Below are 19,969 nucleotides of genomic sequence, written 5' to 3'. Positions count from 1 at the left end.
ATACAATGGCAACACCAGCTCGCCCATAGGTGCACGGGAGGAGCACGTGATACTGCGGTCAGGTTAGAGCATTGCGGATTCGTGCGCAGTGGCTTGTTCTGCTAAACCAAAGCATTCAACAGACTTGTCCCACTGAGAAACGCGAACCGCCGTAGGCAGAAATCTGGTGAGTTGCAGCGAGTAATGTCGCTATTGTTAATATGTCCATACCATTACCGCGTCATGCGACTAAAACACAGGCTGTTCCCTTTCAGCCACTGCTGTCAAAGAAAAGAAAGACTGGGTGGGAATTAGACCACTTTGCCATTTTCATCACAAATACGTGCCGCAAGCTGAGTGAGTAGTTCGTATTTCTAAAAAATATCTCTCTATATGCCATGCACCTTCGCAGAGTACCATAATAATTCTGGGACTAATCGTTTTTAGAAACAAAGAACCAGTAGCGCTTTCCATCAAATCGAGTGGGGTGCCCGCCGCCGCCGGCAAAGGTAACTTCGAAATCTTGGGGTTGATTGGCCAATCTCATTTAAGGTTTAACGGACGTGAAACTGAATTCTTGCCGATATCTTGTTACAGACTGGCAGCCACTGCGTGCAAACACAATTCTACAGCTTCGAACTGATTCCGTCAGTTCCAAGGTACAAAACATTCCTTTTTAACTTTTTGTATGATAAATTGAGCTGGCAGGGTGTCTTGGAAGCCCAATACTAAAACGATGTTTCGTTTGTTTTTTGTTGTCAGAAACAGTTCTCACAGATTGATTCAGCCCTGAGGAGAGTTTGGCAATCTTTACAGCCACTACTCGAAACGCGTCGGCTATGTGTGATTGAATCCTGTGTATACATTTTGAAACGCTCAGAGTACTTGAATCAGTTGGTCTCTGGGTGTGCAAACTGTCGTCAAAGTGTTTGATTCCATTTTAACAAGGACAGTGATTGCTTAAATCTTTTTTTGATATTGATTCTTGGTATTGAGTATATGTATATACAAATTGTTTTTGACCCACTAAATGTTATGCAGTATGTCTCACGAATGTAGTAGTTTTCACTGTATGTGTAAAATGTATTGTAAATAGGTGCCTTTAGTCTTGTTTAGCCAATATAATTTCTTTATTTTGTTCACTTGTTTCTATTAATGTGACATATTTGTGCAGTTGATAATGTGTTCACTTTTTGGTCAGAAAGTATCTTTTTCTAAAAAATAAAGACTAAAAGGGCAAAAATCATTGCCAAGATAAGCATAGTAATTTTTGTTTATCTTCTTTGCGATCACAAATTTGATCCAAATTGTAGGAGGTGTGGGTAAAATCTTTTTTTCTTGATATTCAGGCCCTACCCCCCTCTGTCCCCCTGGGCCAAACCCCCCTTTTTCCTTCAAATTATTCTTGTAAGCATCATACTGGTTATCTGAAAGTAAAGAGCTTTTGTTGTGAAACTTCCTTTGAAAGGAAATTCCATATAGAATTATTGGTCGTTTCATTATATATCAAATATGCATTTTTAGAATCATGCAAATGTTCTCTTTAACTGAAGTCTCTCAAAGTGCGCATCAGAGGAAAATGGAGGCTCGCACTGCGGTCAGCAACGGCTGGGCTGGGGATTTGTAAAGCGATTACAGAGCATGATGTATATGAAACTAGTGAGCTTTGTTGGATATTAGAACAATGTTGAGATTTTTGACAAGTGTTTCTGTTTGTAGGTAATTTGTGCCAAAGCACACATTTCATCTACCACTGGACTGTTTACAACCGGACACATGCCTCTGGAAGCCCTTTGTTTTCGTACAGGTGCAGAGAACAGGGATTGGATGTGGTTGGCCTCACGGTCACCAGTGTATCATCAACAGCATCAACACAAAAGCATCTACTCATTAAACGAGCAGAAGTGGGCCCTCGCCTTTTTCATCCCTTAAATGCTGCCACCGGAGAGCCTGTGCCTTTTATGCTGAAGGTACAAACGTTGATGCACAATATTCTTCACTCTGTTTGTTGTGGGCACACACTAAAATATAAAGTGAATAAATGTGCAATATAAAACTGCTATCTTGACACCATGTGATTTCCTGAATTGGCATAACTTTATACTATGAGAGTAAATGCTATGCTCAGAACAAGTATATTTGACAGTTGTTTAGAAATCGCAATTTTGTGATGCGTGCATCCTAGCCATAGTGTTTCATATGACTGCACTGCTACAACTTGTTGTCGGTCATTGATGTTTCTTTCCAGTAACATTTTAATATTTTGGGAAGACTTCAAATGTAATTGCAACTCTTAATAAAACATCCTATAATGCTAAATAAACCATTAATGTAACTACTGTAGTGCGCAGCAGTGAGAATATATCCCACATTATTCACAGAATTAACATCTTTATATTGATATTTGTTTAAAAATATATATTCACGCAAGAAACCGAACAAACGACAGCAACGAGAGAAAGAAAAAAGGCCATCCACGTATTATCCTCATAAAGCTGACTAACTATTCATACTCCTCCAGCATGTCTAATTAATTAAAATATATAATCTCTTCTTTTTTCGAGAAAGAAGACTTTTGAAAAATCTAATTCTCAGCTGTAGGTATGGCATAAGACCTACATTTTTAAAATTTGTTTTTTAGTCACAATGAAGGCTCAAATTGCCCCGCAAGACCTGACCCTATGTAAAATTGTTCTTAAGAGTAATGCGGTTTAACAATATCAACAAAGGTGATCAATCAAGATATTCTACCAACACCATACAATGTAATCATCCTAAAAACAGGGAGTTTACTTACTTCAAAATAAAGAACATTCAACATCTGTTGTATTGTTGTAAATTTTCCTAAAAATATGTGTTTAGTCTTCTCATCAGATGCACGAAATAACTGAGCTCCATATTTCATGTTTGTTTTTCCTTTGCAGAAAACGTCATATTCTGCTACTGATGTAATAATAAGTTTTGGAGATGGAGCACAGGAGTTCCTTTCTGAAAACGGATGGTAGAAAGCATATAGTGACCAATTATACATTAAATTTGTCATCATAATTGTTTTTTTAGCCTATTTTAGAGTGTCCTAGATAGGTGTAGTTTAATGTATCTGAGGGTTAGAGGGATAAGCATGTTCGTTTCACCCTTTTCCTTGCATGTAACCGGGCCACAGACCTTTCTGGTCTTGTTACATTTAAACTTACTCTGTGAAATGTAAAAATTGGACTAAGGCCACAGTGGGATTGGTGGTAAGGAGTAATGAAGCAAAGCAGCTATGGGTCAGGTAACATGTTAAATAAGGGCAACCACTATATTTTTTTGTAAATCATTAAGAATTCCTAAAAATGCTTACTGAATGAATGTAGGCAGTGTCAAGGAGGAGGTGGAGTTGAAATACGATTAAGACTAGTACAGAAATATATGATAATTCTATACAGGTCTTCAACATTCATTTTAGCAAATAGAGGGTATGTATGAGTGCCCATGGTAGAGTATATGACTGGGAAGTGATGAAAAGCAGCCTGTGGGGCGGGAATGTATTGATGTGTAGAAGGCGAATCACAGCATATGATATGATGCTTTGGAAGCAAGTCATTGTGACTCGCTACTGTTATTCCTTCACAGGTATATGTCCTTTCACTTTCCATTTTCTGCAAATTTCTTTAGTCCTGCACTCGTGTATGTTGCATTCCTTTCTGAAGCTATTTGAGTTGGTCACTAAACTATTGCAATTTAATTTCTTTCTATGATTTACAAGTACTTCAACTTCAGCTCTTTACTATTTTGTAATTCACTTTCAGTGTAAACCACAGCTACACAACCTCTGGTATCTACAATGTCAATGTGACTTTAAACGGGAATAGTATCTCTTCAATTGTGGTGATTCAAGAACTACTTAAAGACTTGCTTCTTGATGGTCCAGCTGCAGTTGACCTCTCCACTAGGTAAGCTGTGTTTTAAATATCAGATTATTGATGCCGTGCCAATGACAGTTGACATTATCTGAATATTAGGTGTATGTTGATTTCTTTTTCACTGTGCATTTGTGTGCTTAACTACTTCTACCTGAGCTGTTTGAGCTCAGCATGTATCTAGTTTTACTGACCTGGAAGCTGTACCGTTTGACGCAAGGAGGCCGCTATTTTAATTTCAAGCCCCTGATTTTATCTTTGGCCAAAATACATTTATTCACAAAATCCAGTGAGTAAATACCCACGTTCTGGCCACACTGAGCGGTGACCATTTCTAGTCAAGACTCATAATTTGCCATGAATCTGGTCTTTTATCATAATTGTTGTTCGTTATTATTGAACAATCATTAGCCGGTGGCTTCCAACGTGTACAATATACATCTTTTCTGTATTTGTATTAAGGTTTTTAAAGTAAGGAACATCATCAAGATCCCTCATGTTTAAGACATACATAACTGCTGTCTTTAGGACCACAGAACGTTCAGGTATCTTCCTGACGTGATAGACATTTTTTTTAAACTTTTGTATTGTATAATTGAACAGAATACATTTTACGGAATAATTTAGTTTGCTTGTGACTCAACCTGCCGTGCTCTACTGACGTACTGTGAAATTGCTGATGTTTTTTTGCAAATCGTAAATTTTGAGTTTTTTCATGGTGCTTATTGGTAATGCCTACAATATGGGCTTGACATAGCTCTTGTTAGTATTGTGCCTTTCAGTAGGGACTCTTTGTTTTTCGATCTAGTTTTACTGAACCAGGACTGGACTACTTCGTCTCCTTTCAGGCTGTGACTCATCTCATACTTAAAAGATTAAACATGTAACATGTGTCCAAGTTTCTTCAAACATCCACATGTATTGATGTCTGCAGTGTAGACATTCATGGCGATGTTTCTAGTGCTTCTATATCAATCATTTGTTGGTCCTTGATCTTGTACCACCAGGAGCCAATCTAGTAGTAAAGAGTTGCAGAACCAACTGGTTTACAAGCCATTTATTTGAACATATCCAAAATGTTGTGTGTAAATATTTGATATCCAGTAAGTATATATTTTTCCATCAATAGGTGACAGAATTTGGAACATGATAGGAATATTGTGACTCTTCACAGGTGCAGTGGTTTTCATTTTCATAAACAAACCTCAAGCTGCATGAGGCTGGAAGGAAATAGTAGATGAAGCAGTTTAACTTTAACAGCCACCTACTCCATGAAAGTTCTTCAAATGTCAGAACACAATGTTGCATACATTTGACAATATATAATCAATACCCTTTTGGAACCAGATGTTTGCCATTGATTATAGAACCGGCAGTCATCGTGTGAACTAACAATGGAGTTTGCTGTAGTATCATTGCAGGTTCTGACCGAGGAAATAATAATAGAGATTCTTTAGACTGATGGCAGTAAATAAGAAACCAGATTCCCAACTGACAAAAGGACTAGTAGTTAGCAGGAAGAAACCAAAAATGACATTCTATGGGATACACTTTATTGGATGCTGATACTAATTAAATAAAATTACTCATTAAGTTAAAGAGGTGAAGTAGTAACATAACCACCCACCAAAATTTAGCTAAATAGTTGGTGATAAGGCACAGACAGACCTGAGATGTTTGTGAAACATTAGAAGCTACGATGATGCGACAAACTCCTCAATAAATTCATTGCTACTCATTCATGCCAAACAGTATTTAAATCAGTCAGCCAACTTCTGGAATCCTCTGAACTGCCTGCTCTTTCCCCTAGTTCAAGAAATAGCCCTGTCCTTTCTAACCATTTCATGACTAGGATTGCCAACATTACATGTTACTCCTTTCGACCACCCTTTCCTTTTTCAAATTGCAGGTGTTAATTGTTCATGATTGTTAAGCAAAATAAATACTAAGGTTCATAACCAATTTAATTTCACCAGGGCCACTTTTAACACATCCAATTATAACTTTAGTTAGAATGATAAAGCCACAGATATGCTCGCTTTCAACAGTGTAGAATTGAAGTACAGAACTGTAGAGCTAAGGGCTACCTCACATGTAATAGCCCAGTGGGAGGCAATTATTCTTAGATTTTCTAAATTTATGAACGTAGCTTTCCTAATTATCTCCCTTTTTTCTAAATGTATTGGTCCTCAGATAGCCTCTAATCACCAGGTTAAAATGGATATCTTTATGGGTGAAGAAATATTGCTTGTACTTCATTTCATGAATACATCCAAAACGATACTCCAAATACACTCAATCAAAGGAATCTCCAATTGATTAAAACCAAAAACATAAATTGATAGTGGGATTAACTGTAAACTGCAAAGTTGACTTTGTGAGCAGCCTATTTTTGGCATTTCTTAAATATCAGTAGGAATACGCCAGTTGGTCCTAAACGCTAGACTCCCTGTTGCAATGGATGTGTATTATCTGTTGCAGGCCTACCTATATGAATATTTCTTAAACAGTCCTCTCCTTGCAAACCATATAAAAGAGCAAGCCACCTAATGTGGGCGAGGGTCTGTTGAATTTGAACTAAAAGATTTGAGTTACCTCATATAGGTAGTTAATCAATAGAATGCACGTACGTCCCTTGTGACAGGTTCTTTCATTATCCTCCAACAAGCTAAGCATCTTTGTCTTTAGCAAATAAAATAGAAAAAGTTTTGTATAGTTCTCATTTTCCATTTCCTTTTGCTCTTAAGTGTTTGAACACTCTTGAGGAAAGGGACCAAACATCATAAATCACATACACTTGCTTTCAGCAGAGGCCAGCAAATGTTTAAACTATTACTTAACAATGTTTGCTTGACATGAAGTTAGCACTCTTGTGATAACTGTTAGATCCATGGCTTCTTTGGTTTGGTATTATCAGTGTCCTTGTAAAGTCTGTGTTTCAATTAACTATATTAGGAACCCACAGATGGAGAATAAAGGGGTCGGAATGTGAAATAGACTCTCTGAAATTCTCTGAAAAGAGGAAGGATAAGTGAAACTTGTCTATCTCCTCAAAACGTTTCTCCTTCCAGGCCACTATATGTAAACACCAAGCCTTCCCAGCCTTCTGGACCTCCTAAGCCCACACTTCTCTAGTGTAGATGGTTAGCTTTCTATAGATCACTCATAATGTGCACGTGGATAAACCAAAAAGATCAACATTTATGAATGAGTATGCTGTTAAAATTATCTGAAAAAAAGTGTTCCATGTGGAACTAAAAAGGTGACCCATCAGTTTGAATGTATACAGGCATATTTCTACATATACTGCTTCACCACAAAACAAAATGACTGCTATATTATTTGCACTCTCCACGGTAAAACAATCATTTATTGATTGTAAAATTATTCCCCATCATAGTGAAAGAGATGGTGATAAGATATCAAGAAGCATGAGAGCTCCTACAGGGAAAAAACATGCCGGGTCTTTCTGATTGAGTCAGGCAGAGCTGTATCTTTGGGTGGGATACCACTCTACTTGAATGCAACTCATCTGATGCATCCACACCTGTATTTCCCAAGTGCAGGAACACCTGGCACTATTCTACCGAGTGGGAATCACATGAGAATTAGGCTATAGGGACAGCCAAGCCTTGGTCCCAATAACAAGAGCACACCAACAGACAATATAGTTCCTTCAGTGCCAAGGACTACTATAGCAATGTGCGCTTTTTAAAACTTTTTTTGTTGTTGCTTTTAGCCAGTGTTTTTTTTAAATACTGTTGGTGAAGCAGATCCCTCAACAATTATTTTTTTACAGAAACCACTGAAAACTGAATATTTCAGGTTGGGGGATCCACGTTTTCAGGAAAAATTAGTTGATGAGGGATGTATAATCCTCCTTTTTTGATACAAAGGTCCCCTAGAGGTCCCTCTCACCTCTGATTTTCACTAAGATCATAGTATCACCTGCATGCTTTTTTTTGCCAGTTTTTATAGAGCGCAAACCTGACTCAAAGTTATTGGAGCACTTTATATGAACAACAGTTACATTACAAAGTACCACAATAATTTTTTAGGCATGGGGAGATTAAGTGATTTGCCCAGAACCACAGGATGTTGAGCCTAGATCGAAACCCAAACCTGGTTTCCCCGTACTAAAGTAGTCATCTATGGACGCCCACTCCAAGACTTCTCTACCACTGTGCTGCTGATGGATGCAGGTGAAAGAGGATTTTGGGAGTTTAGGTACAACATACTTGGCAATATTGTGGTGTTTTGCACTATGGATTTACAATTGATGACCTAGACAAGAAGAGGGAAGGTTGTGATGCCTGAGATGTCACTTACACTCTGGGATGGAAAACTCCATGAACTCCTTGTTCACTGCTACCCATCTAAAATGTTATGTTGTGTATTGAAATCTCATATCCTGTACCACTGCTCAGCAGAGTTCCTGGATTTAGCTCTGCAGAGGCATCATTGAGGAGACTTGGACAGCATGATGTGAAATCTTTCTCACCCCCTCCTCCCCAAGCTGTACCTTACAGTTGTATAAAAGTGTGTGTGTGTGTGTGTGTGTGTGTGTGTATATATATATATATATATATATATATATATATATATAGGGGTGTGTGTGAGTGTGTGTTATATATGTTGCTACAATATGAATTTACCTTGAAAATTCAAAATGCGAGGTGTTTGGCAAAACAGGAACAGTTGGTTTAATTAAACGCTTCGGCCAGGAAACATACACAGAAACGGGTCTGAGGACTGTCTTAACATACATTCATTCTGAGTGTCCTTATGTACAGTCTTTGGAGCAACGTAATATGAATTGGATCTTATTTTAGAGAAAGGAATGCTGACCTAGTCATGAGGTTGTAAATCAGGCCACCTGATGATGAACGCAGGTGGGTCTCGACCTTGTGTGAACTTAATGAGGGCTAGTGAGTGAAGTGTCTAGACATCCAGTATGGGGGAGCGCATTATTGCTGCATGTACCATGTGGGCTGTGCCCAGATTGGCTGAGTGTTCCTAACTTCATGTGACATCTACCTTTATGGTGTTTTGTGAATGTGGCACCCCTCAGGCAATATATGCTTTATTGGAGCCAATCTCCTGGGACCATTATGGTGTTGCTGGTGTGGGACTAATCTGGGTTTTTCCTGTTCCTGTGTTTGTCCAGTTGGTTACATGCCTCCCTACCTGTGATCTGTCAATCAGTAGCTTCAGGCCTAAGTCGCAGGGTCTGCCTGGCCACGTATTTCGTATTCTGGGTTGATGGAGAGGTCATCGCTGGAGACTTCGACAACAGTGATCTAATTTTTTAATATACTTGTATCGTTACATAGATTGACATCAATATTAACCCCTTCCATGCTCATGACGAGCTTAGCTCATCATGCAGCACAGTGCTCGTGTGCTTATGACGAGCTCAGCTTGTCATGACCACACCCGTTTTTATAGCTGTCCAGCACAGCAGGGGAAACTCTCTAGCAGCGATGAGGTTAACCCTCCCCCTCTAGATGAATTTTCAAATACATCATTTACCCCACACTTCATGACAGTCACATTTTTGGGGGCTTGTTGTGTTTCAGTTTCGATTACTACTGCTTCTCTATTTAATTGCATCCCACCCACTTTGAGGACTGCACATTTTTACAGCAGGAAACCCCCCAATTGTAGGAAACCACACAACGTACAAAAATAAGAAACCACAGCAATGACGTACCCAGTCACACATACCACCGGGGAAGACAGGCAAGCCAGCCTTCATACCATTCCTGCTCTGGGGCACCTCTCTCCTTATACATGTCTGTTTGCAGTCGATGCAGTTTTTGGATGGCAAGTGTGAGGATCCTGTTATCCATGTAATTGCCTGAGATCAAAGTACAGCAGGATGCACCAATCCTGGCACAAAGCCCCTCCCTCCATTGGGGGTCATCAAGTCCAATACATATCGGTGTTGCATCACCATGAGTTGGATGGCTCTTAGTTTCTCCTTGATTGTGTTAAGGCAGAGCTCAGTACTATTCATCTTTTTCAGCAACTCCCACCTAGTTATTTGTAACCTGAGGGCGTTTGATTTTGTCTGCGGTGTGAAAAAGGGTATGGATCCTCCTGCATTTACTTGTGTGTTAGAAAACACTATGAATTCTTCCAGAATGTCCTTATACTGAGCCCAACCAAAATAATCGGCAGTTCTTTTTTTCCCTAGAGTGTTGTAACAGAGTTATTTTCTTCTGTAGTGGATGTTTGTACCACTCTGACAGATCTTCTACAAGGATGACCAGGGTCGGGTGTGTATGGTGATGAGGGAGTAGAGGCCACACTATCTTGGGACGAGCTGAGCATATGCAAATTTCCCACACTACCAGTATAGATCCATCAGCGTGGAGATGCCCCATTGCATGTTCGGTACGTGCAGTATTGCTCCCCAGTTCTCATTCGTGCCGAGTGGAATGATTCCTTTGACTCTGAAACAGGAAGGAATACAGTGTACGTTTCTGTACAATTAGGGGCTGCTTCTTCCCTTCCAACCATGTGTACCTATCTATCTCCATCTCCCATATTTCCTGACATGGGTTAACTATGCTGGAACTTAACCCTCCCCAATGTGACTCATTTCCCTTCGTATCATCGCGGTGGATGGCCCTAAAATGGAACTCAAAGCCTGGTGTCCATTTATTTTTTACGAAGACTGCACCAGACATGGTAAGGGCCACCCGGGACCACCGACGGAAGCGGGAGCGGACGTGTTGAGCACTGGTACAGTGGGGTACCTGAAGGTGTCCCCAATTGTGGTGATTGTTTAGAAATTCAAGGTTGAATGGTTATTCATGGGTCACCTAGGTCTTAAAATTCATGAGTCATCGTCCCTCCCCTCTCACAACAGCTGGAAGGGACGTTTCAGTGGGTGCCTAATCTTTTCTGTTTAGCTGCTTGTTATGGACGTTGTCAGTCTTTCTAGCCTCCTACCTTCCTTAATGTGCACAGAGGTAATTTTATTTATGTAGTCGTGTCTTTGGACCTATGTGTGCTCGGGGAAATGTAGAAGAGAGCGTGGATTGCAAGTAGGAGTTTAATGCTTGCAACGTGCTCTGAGGTTGCATGTCTTCCCCCTATAGCTCCAGCGCTCACTGTGCAGTGTGATTCTGCATAGTGGTGCCAGGTATCCAGGTCATGCCTATTTCCTAGAGACTACTTTTGAGCTGGTTTTGAGCCTCTTTTTTGCAGGTCTTTTCTGCACTTCCCTAGATCTTAATGTGATTTGCTGACCCTTCTACAGTGTACCGGAGGGGGCCAGAGAGTTGCTCCATGGCCCTCCCTGATGATGATGTCCCAAAGTCTGAAATCAAGCCTATGATGTGTTCCTGGACAGTGTGTGTTAGGTTTTTTAAACTGGTTAATCATTAGGCCCGGGCGGTGGGACATTAATTCTGGATCTCTTGCACAGAGCAGTAATGGATATTGTGGACTTTCCCCCTCACGGCACACTCCCTCCCTTGGATCCAGGATATTTAGGCCTGCCACCCCCAGCCGTAGCCAGGGGCTTCTGACCACCAATATGCTAATCTCGTTGTCTGAATGGACATGGCCAGGCAGGGAGACTTTGGATGCTTGGAACATTTTGTGGAGAGGAAGAGGAGGCAACTTTTCACTGAGGTGAGGGTTCGGTGTATGGTTAGAACTTCGTTGAAAGTCGCCCAATGTGGGTTATGGACTCAGAGAGCTGGTGGTTTTGGTGAACCCGCACCAACCCCGTGCCAGGCGATGCCTTGGAATTTGTCTGACTAAAAGTTTTGGGGCCACTATTATCCCAAGTGTGCAGGAAACCTGACTCCCAGCAATGGAACATCGCCTCTTTTGGAACCAAAAGGGGGTTCCATTGGCTTGGAGGCAGCTGAAGGATGGCGTTCCTTTGACTTTGGACCTATCTTAGTGACTTGGATGAGGGGACCTGGGTGCCTGCTTTTATGCGCCTGTTTGGGGAGCCGCCCTGCACCCTCCTCAGACTGCCCTACCCCGGGGAGTGGTCAGCTAACCCCTGCTCCAGGAGATCAGCAGCATAGTGGACCCTAGGCTCCTGCGGGCACCCAAATGGTGGACTTTTAGTGTGAATTCCCAATTGACACAACGTATGGCAGCTCTGAGTTTCCCGAACCTAAGTAAAGATTTGAAATTCCTAAATTTCTCTTTTTATACTTTATTCTGAAATGTGTATTGATGTGTGCATCAAGTGTAAGCTCTGCACTGGGGGTTTAAATCTAGTGCATATTTGAGTTTTGTGCTGGTGAAAAGGTATTGCCTCCCCAGACAGTTACTCCCCCCTGCTGTGGTTGCAGCACCTGTCCCTGTTGGGCTGGACTCTCTACGGCCGCTGTGGCCACGTGTTTGGCCAACCACCTGGTCCTTGTTGCGGCGGTGTGGTCACTAAGTGATTGTGCTGTGGCTGAATAGAAGGTGCATTTGGGTTAGTCTAGGCTTGATTTTGTGAATGGGCATTTTGTGGGGACTTGACCTCGTTTTTGAATACACATGTATTGTTGCGTAGATTGACCTCAATATGAACGTGTGTGCGTGTGTATATAAAACTTATGCATATATGATATTTTGTTGTTTGGTGTAAATCTGTTCAGCCGTATTGAAGAAATTCACGTGTAAAGAGGTGCTGGGGTGGGCATAACAGGTTAAATCTAGTAAAAATTAGAGATATGAGGACTGTTGATGTCCAGATGATCTCGGAATGGCCCATTCAAAGTGGATAGGTGGATCCTTACTGCTTGGCTACAACATGGAGAATATGTTGTGGTGCCATTATTGGACTCCGGGACTAGGTCTTAAGAGTCCTGAAAAAGAACAAAAAAATCAAAGGGCATATAAGGGATCATGGTTTGGGCATAAAATAAATGTGGAAAAAAAATATTTCAGGTTCAGGATACCAGGCATTAAACCTAAAGCTCAACATGTCAGGAAGCCAAATGTCCGACTAGCATTTAATGCAAAATAGCAGGTAGCAAAGCAAAAAGATGAAAGGCAATTGTAATTTCAACTGACCAGTGCTCTTGGTAGAAAGCGGTCAGTTGAAGCCACGTAATATAAAATTAACCTAGCATGTGTACATTTTTCTCAGGGTCAATGATGCACGTTCACATGACAGAACATTGTTACTTATCTAATGTGAAGGTGTCCAGGTCTTCCTCTCAAAGAAGTGCAAAACAGCCTTGACGAGAAGATAGAATTTATGTACACAGTAGTGGCAATATTATCACAAAATCCCTCTTTCCTAGCCAGGTTTGAAAAAAAGGTTGTTGCTTGGTCGTTGGAGGGTCGTTATGAGCTTCACCGAAGAGACCTTTTCCATCAGTATATAGTTGAATTAGGATTAGTGTGGGAGTGACACATCAGTACTGCATTTATGTAAGTGTGTGATTTTTGTAATGAAGAAATGTGCTAAGTCAGAGGATGGCATGCATTTATTTGAATGCATGCATTTATTTGGATGAATGCAAGTGCTTAGGAACCTGTCCCTCTATCAAATATTCACCCTTTCGACATCTATCTAACCATTGCCAAATGATAGTCTGTGTCCAGATGTTATGTTACTACATGTTTTTGTGCGATAGGAATTATTTAACTGTTGAATGTTTGTACATTTTAGCTTGCTCGTTCCAACTACTGTAACCTGGAAGGCTAGAATTGGTAGTGGTTCCCACCACCTTTACCGATGGATGTACTCAACTGGAACAGTTAATGCCACCGTTCTTGGCCCACCAGAGGTAGGTTTCCTAAAATGTAAACATGTATGTCTTAAGCCAGGTTTATAAGGGTGTTTTAAATGGATTTTGTCTTCTGAGGTGCTATGAGAGTTTGACCCAGATAATCTGAGACCCAGTCCCTCATTATTTGTATTTGCTCCAAGTGCTTCTCATTTTATACTCTCTTGAAGTGCCCCAATCGTGTCATTTTATCTAATAAATATATATTTATTTTTTTATTGAGCTACATATTGAGTTTCACAACGAGTTCATGCTGTTTCTATATAGCAAGGGCTACTTCTGCAGCATGGCAACACCTCCCACTTAATGTCAAGGGCAGGGTTGTGTTGGTTAAAATGATACTACCCCAGTTTCTTTATACTTTGCAAACCTTCCCACTTGATGTTCTCAATGCATGGTTTGGTGAGGTGGTGGCATTGCTCCGGTCTTTTCTGTTGATGGTCAAGCTAAGTGTCGCCGTTCAGTGTACGATGGTGGCATCATAGTGGTGGATATTCGTTTGACCTACTGGCCATCTTAGCTTAATCATAAATGACTGGTGGGTGGTTGGGATGACCCGCCTAATCAGCTGGAACTTTCCGGTCTTAGTTTTGATGGAGTCATGCGCTACTGATACGGCTGTCCAATTCCTCTTTCCCTCCCAGAGATCATGAGAGGTCTTCTTGGTATGGAGAGGAGCAACACTATTCACAGGCTGGGACAGACGTCTAACTCTGCAATCTCACCTTTTGAGAGATTGCTGCTTGGAACAGGTGTCACGCCTTGTAGGATTTTGCCATTGGGATTCCTTAGGAATTACAGTGTTGGGGGTGTGTGGTGGGGTTCCTGCATGTACTCCTTTGCAGACCTTCAGGTCTAATTTACTCTTTCCCACTCTCCTTTTCATAACTATTTATAGATACGTCATGTACTAAGTCACTACTGCACTCATTTTACAGGAAGTACTGGATTTTAGCCCCCTTGAGGCATGACTGTTGATGGGGAGATTAGGTAGAGGGGGTATCTCTTAGCTATATCGAGGCCTTGTATGTAATGACCCAGAAAGTTAGTCCTACTTCAACAAAAGAATTGAGATGGAAGAGGTTCAATGGAGGAAGGCCTGCATGGTCCCTAGGGAACTGGCGACATCTGTTCTTTTCCATTTGATACAATTAAACTACCTTCATCAATCTTACATGACTCCCTAATGTTAGTTACATCATGTCGAATCTGGGGCTGACATATTCAGAATCATAAATAGATGCGCTCCTATCTGACTTTTCACTATTTGCTGATCCCGCAATATCCCAAGCTATAGCTCACACTTCTGAACAGGGTAAACTCACAGAACAAAAACGTGATAGAATCCGCACGATCCTACACGGCACTATACTTAAACAATATCTCCTGTCTAACACTGCGCCAAGAGGCCTTCTAGTGACGAATGCGCCAGGTATTTTTCTGAACGATGCAACTTTCTGCAAAGAATGGGCCATGATCGCGTGGCACTGTACACGCGATTGGCTAGTACTAATAATTAAAACCGTACTACGATTATCAGAAGCACTTATGGTTGAAATCCAAGAAACCGAATCACAGTTCAAGACCACTGTTACAGGATACAAGAAAAAACTGGATGAAATAAACAAGGAACTAAATGAAAACAAGGACAACCTTATGCAGTCAAAGGTCACGAAATTTCAAAAAGATTTGAAAATATTCGAATTTGAAAAAGTCTACCCCTATTCTGACCCCAATTATACACCACCTACCAGGAATTCCAACAATTCTGACTACTCGGAGGATAACTTATCCAACAGTAGTGGGTCAAGCAATGGCTCCAACAAACAAGGGAGAAGAAGAGGGAATAGAGGTGGCCTCACCCATCTCAAACAGGAGGAGCCCCCCATCCATTCCCTTTCCAACAACCACATTTCCCACTCATGGGGTGGAACCCAGCCTTTATGCAACACCCCCCTTCCAGAACCAATACCTACCGTTTTTGTTAGAAAGAGGCCGGAGAGGAAGAGGAAAGAGGAGAGGGACCAACCATGTCTCCTGGGAAACAGACGACCCTGTGGGCAACCACACACGCAGCAAAACATCTCTTCCAGGGACGAGTGCACAGTGAGCCTCATCACTAACTTATCAGACAAAACTCTGACCCCCATGGAAACCAAGGTGCTTGAAAAAGGTCTTGGATTTGTACCTACAGCACGTCCAGACAAATTCAGACTACACTGTGAATTAGCAGGTTTCTTCCGAAAACTCAAACTGAAATTATTCTTTGAAGGAAAGGATGATCCCAATGAGGAAATCCGCAAAGGAGATACCGGCCTAAGGCTTAAATCCACCTTTACGCCACCACCCCACACTGTTCCAGCGGCTATCACAGCGTTCGAACAGGCTGTCTTCCAGGATCTGGAGACATGCCAAGAACCCACCTCATTTGGCAATTCCAGCACTGCTGAGTATCAAGCCCTTCAAGATCTGCAGAACAACTCAGACATCACAATCAAACCAGCAGACAAGGGTGGGGGTATAGTGATACAAAATACCGTAGACCATGAGAAAGTCTGCCAAGATCTCCTCAATGAGAAGAGAAACTACACCCCCTAATAAAAGATCCCACAGCAGAACTGCAAATCCGGATTATTAATCTAGTAAAAAGAGTGGAGGAAAATGGACATTTTTCCAAAAAGGAAGCAGATTTTCTGGTTGCCAGTGACAACATTATTCCATATTTCTACACACTGCCTAAAACACATAAAAACAGACTACCACCACCAGGACGACCTATCGTCTCTGGCATTGGCTCTTTGCTCGAAACGCTATCACGTTTCTGTGACCATTTTCTTAAACCAATTGTCCAGAACACTCCCTCTTATCTTAGGGACACCAAGAGTCTTCTACATAACTTACAGGAAGTGACCTTTGAGGAGAACACAGTGACTCTGGTCACTTTAGACATTGAGAGTCTGTACACCAGCATCCCCAGGATGACACCATCAAAGTCCTGGGGTCTGCTCTGGATTCAATCACATGGGACCACCAGACACCAAAGTCCTTTATCCTCGATTGTGCAACTATAGCCCTCAAAGAAAATGTCTTCTCTTACAAAGGGCAACTTTTCTTACAAAGCACAGGGACTTCCATAGGCAGCACCTTCGCCCCAAGCGTGGCGGGACTGCATGTCTCTGACTTTGAGGCTAAGTATATCCTACCATCGAATGGGCTTTTCTCCTCCTCTATCCACCTGTGGAGGAGATACATCGATGATGTTCTCTTGGTCTGGAAAGGTAGCGATCATCTTCTAGGAGACTTTCTCAAATGGATCAATACTCTGGATCTCAATTTGAAATTCACCCACACCGTGAGCAAGTCTGAGGTTGTGTTCCTCGATGTGACCATCTCGGGCACACGCCTAACCACAAAAACCCATTACAAACCAACGGCAAAAAATAACTTATTTCAATTCACCAGCTTCCATCCACACCCCCTTAAAGAGAATTTACCGTATGGTCAGTATCTAAGAATCAGACGTAACTGCAGCGATGTAAAAGACTTCAAGGAACAATCAGCTAGCCTTACAAAAAAGCTACAAGCAAGAGGATATCCCACAACAACTCTGGATAAGGGGTACAAACGAGCACGCAACCAACCTCGTGAAGCACACTTGGAAGACAAGCCCAGTCTATCTCAAGAGGTCCCCCTAACTTGTGTCACCACTAATAGCAGTCTCTCTAATCTAATGAAAAAGTCAATCAATAAAAACTGGAGAATCATCTCCAGTATCAACAAAACAATGGAGAAACCACTTTTCTCCTTCAAGAAAGGACGAAGTCTGAAGGACTCCCTAGTCCACGCCTCCTAAAGAAATTACGCCACCAGGGCCACGCTCTATCACTGACACTTGGGGCGTGCCAAAAATTATGGGACACTTTCCGTGCTCTGACTGTAGTGTTTGTCATCTGACGACCGCATCCAAACACCTATTCCTTGAATAAGGAAAAGTATGGACCCAAAGAGTCCATACCAACTGTAATTTGACAAACGTCATCTACCTAATCACTTGCCCCTCTGGATTGCGCTATATAGGAATGACCACCCGGTAGATCAAGCAAAGAATATGTGAGCATAGGAGTAACATCAGGTGTCGGAAAACAACCACCAAAATGAGTAGTCATTTCCTACAGTCAAACCATACCACCAATGATCTACGGTGGACCATAGTTGAACAAATAAATGGGGGCAATAACATCTCCCAGAGACTCTTTGAAAAAGAACAAAGATGATGACATCCCCTGGGGCTCAGTTCTCAAATAATGAACCCTGAATTGCTTCTATCCTGAACCTCCAGTATAAGCATCTTCATACTGCAGCCATTTTTGTCCTGCATTCTTTACCTCCTCTCTTTTACCAATGATAAGCACTTGACATGTAAAGAAATAGGCGTGCAATGCTCGCACTCCTGATTCCACGTAGACTCATGTCCAAGTATTTACCTTAATGCCACAATGTACCCTCACCTCCTTATCAAGAACATAACTGTGTCATTGGAGACAACAACCCCTTGTAGCCCCCTTAATATAGGCTTAATTAAGAACACAACTCATATGCCAATATTAATTATAACCCCCAATCAGGGGACTTTTACTCAGAGTCTCACACTAGGCTTCATATCACTGCCGCATAAACCTAGTGGCTCTATAACCATAATCTTGCGCTTTACTTATCAACGTGTCAATAAAGCTATCCTAGAAACGATCGAGTCATGCGTGTACTTGATCCGCTTTAAGCCTTACGCTTCACGGTCTAGTTCCCTATACTAGCATGGCCCGTGTTCGTACAATATGATTGGCCCGTTTCAGACCGCATGACCACCCCCGGTCGAGTCCCGGGTGATGCGTACGTGCCGCCTGTACTCCAATTGGCTGACGCGTACCACCACACCCACGCCTGCCCCCCAACCACGCCCACCCCGGAAGGAAGGCGCGTAAACAGCCGCACTCTTAAACAGCTTTACCGTAGACCGCATCTATCTTCGGGATCCGGTTTTCGAGGGCAGAAGCAGGTTTCCAGTGGGTGCCTGGCGTCGAGGGCGTAAGCCCGCCACCACCGCGCTACGCAGATCGACTTCACTAAGCTAAGTACAGCGTGCTTAAACTGTTGGAATATGTCTTTTTCTTTCCCAAGGGTGTGCCAATTACGCCATCACCCCCCTCCCGAGATCCATGGTGTACATTCTTCTCACCATTCAAGTGAGATATTGTATTCCTGATTTCTGTGCTGTCTTCAGGCGGGGTCACTGGCCATTTTGGTCCATTGATCCTTATATCAACACGTGCCAATATTTGTGTAGGGGCTATACAGCATGTGATTATCACTGCATTTACCATCAGTAGTCCACCTCACCCTTTGGCGTTGCTGTAGATTCCCCTGGACTTAGTATGGTGCTAACAATATCGCTATATCGCCATCCAGCGTCCTCTCACAACAACTGGAGCACTGTAGATATACTCTTGAGCATAGAATACTTTTTAATTGTTTGTTCTGTCTCTTATATGTATGTCTCTGTCCCCTCCCCTTTTTTCCACAGGTGCATAATACACTAACTTTGAGGTCTCCCAAACTGGGAGTACCTTAGGAGGCTGGTCCTCCATCTACATGCACCGTTTTACACTATTTTTACTTTCACGTCCCTAGGTCAGGGTGGGCCTTAGCGTGTCCATACCGCCGGGGTTTAGCTCACATATGTCCTGATGAATGCCTGGTAAATTCACACCGTTTCAAGGCAGAAACATGTTGACTGATTATTAAGATATTGGAAATAACCAAACAATGTATTTGACCTATTTTCCCACACTTTATTTTTAATATGTCCAAGTGATCAAACATTAAACCTTTTTTGATACACTGCAGACATTTTTAAATATCACTATCACTTTAAATCACTCACTTCACGTCTATTCACAAAAAACCTGCTCCGCAGTAGATCTGGCGTTGAAGCACATTGGGGAGGCACTCGGCCTCTCCAGGGGGGCCCGATGATGAAGCATGTCACCAACCAGGTTGGTGAGTGATGGCTTTCCATACATACCTGAGTGGGGTTGTGTATCCGTTCCATATTTTTTACTCCTTTCTGTTATAAAAGATTTATTTCTGGACACTCTTTTCTTGTTGAAATAAGTATAACCGGGGACTAAGAGTGTTTCCGCATTCTCCCTACCTCTCTTATTGTTGATTTGTCCCTAATGTTCGAGACAGCTGGTATCCTTTCTGATCCCAGATGTGCTCGCTGGCTGTCTCTAACAGCAGACTTTTACCATATGGTCTGGAAATGTCCTG

General features: G+C 41.9%; 1 protein-coding gene across 1 annotated transcript in view; it reads left to right on the top strand.

The window, feature by feature from the left end:
* Window positions 1–19,969, top strand: part of PKD1L1 (polycystin 1 like 1, transient receptor potential channel interacting) — a 1,793,388-nt gene that overhangs the window by 422,832 nt on the left and 1,350,587 nt on the right. Inside the window, exons 9-12 of the mRNA XM_078688182.1 lie at window positions 1,699–1,949; window positions 2,904–2,980; window positions 3,771–3,914; window positions 13,525–13,642. Of these exons, the coding sequence (XP_078544308.1) occupies window positions 1,699–1,949; window positions 2,904–2,980; window positions 3,771–3,914; window positions 13,525–13,642 (590 nt within the window). The remainder of the gene's footprint in view (window positions 1–1,698; window positions 1,950–2,903; window positions 2,981–3,770; window positions 3,915–13,524; window positions 13,643–19,969) is intronic.

The sequence above is a fragment of the Lissotriton helveticus genome, chromosome 4_1, assembly GCF_964261635.1.
Source record: "Lissotriton helveticus chromosome 4_1, aLisHel1.1, whole genome shotgun sequence".
In the NCBI taxonomy this organism is placed as follows: domain Eukaryota; kingdom Metazoa; phylum Chordata; class Amphibia; order Caudata; family Salamandridae; genus Lissotriton; species Lissotriton helveticus.
This window is presented reverse-complemented; position numbering and strand designations above follow the sequence as displayed.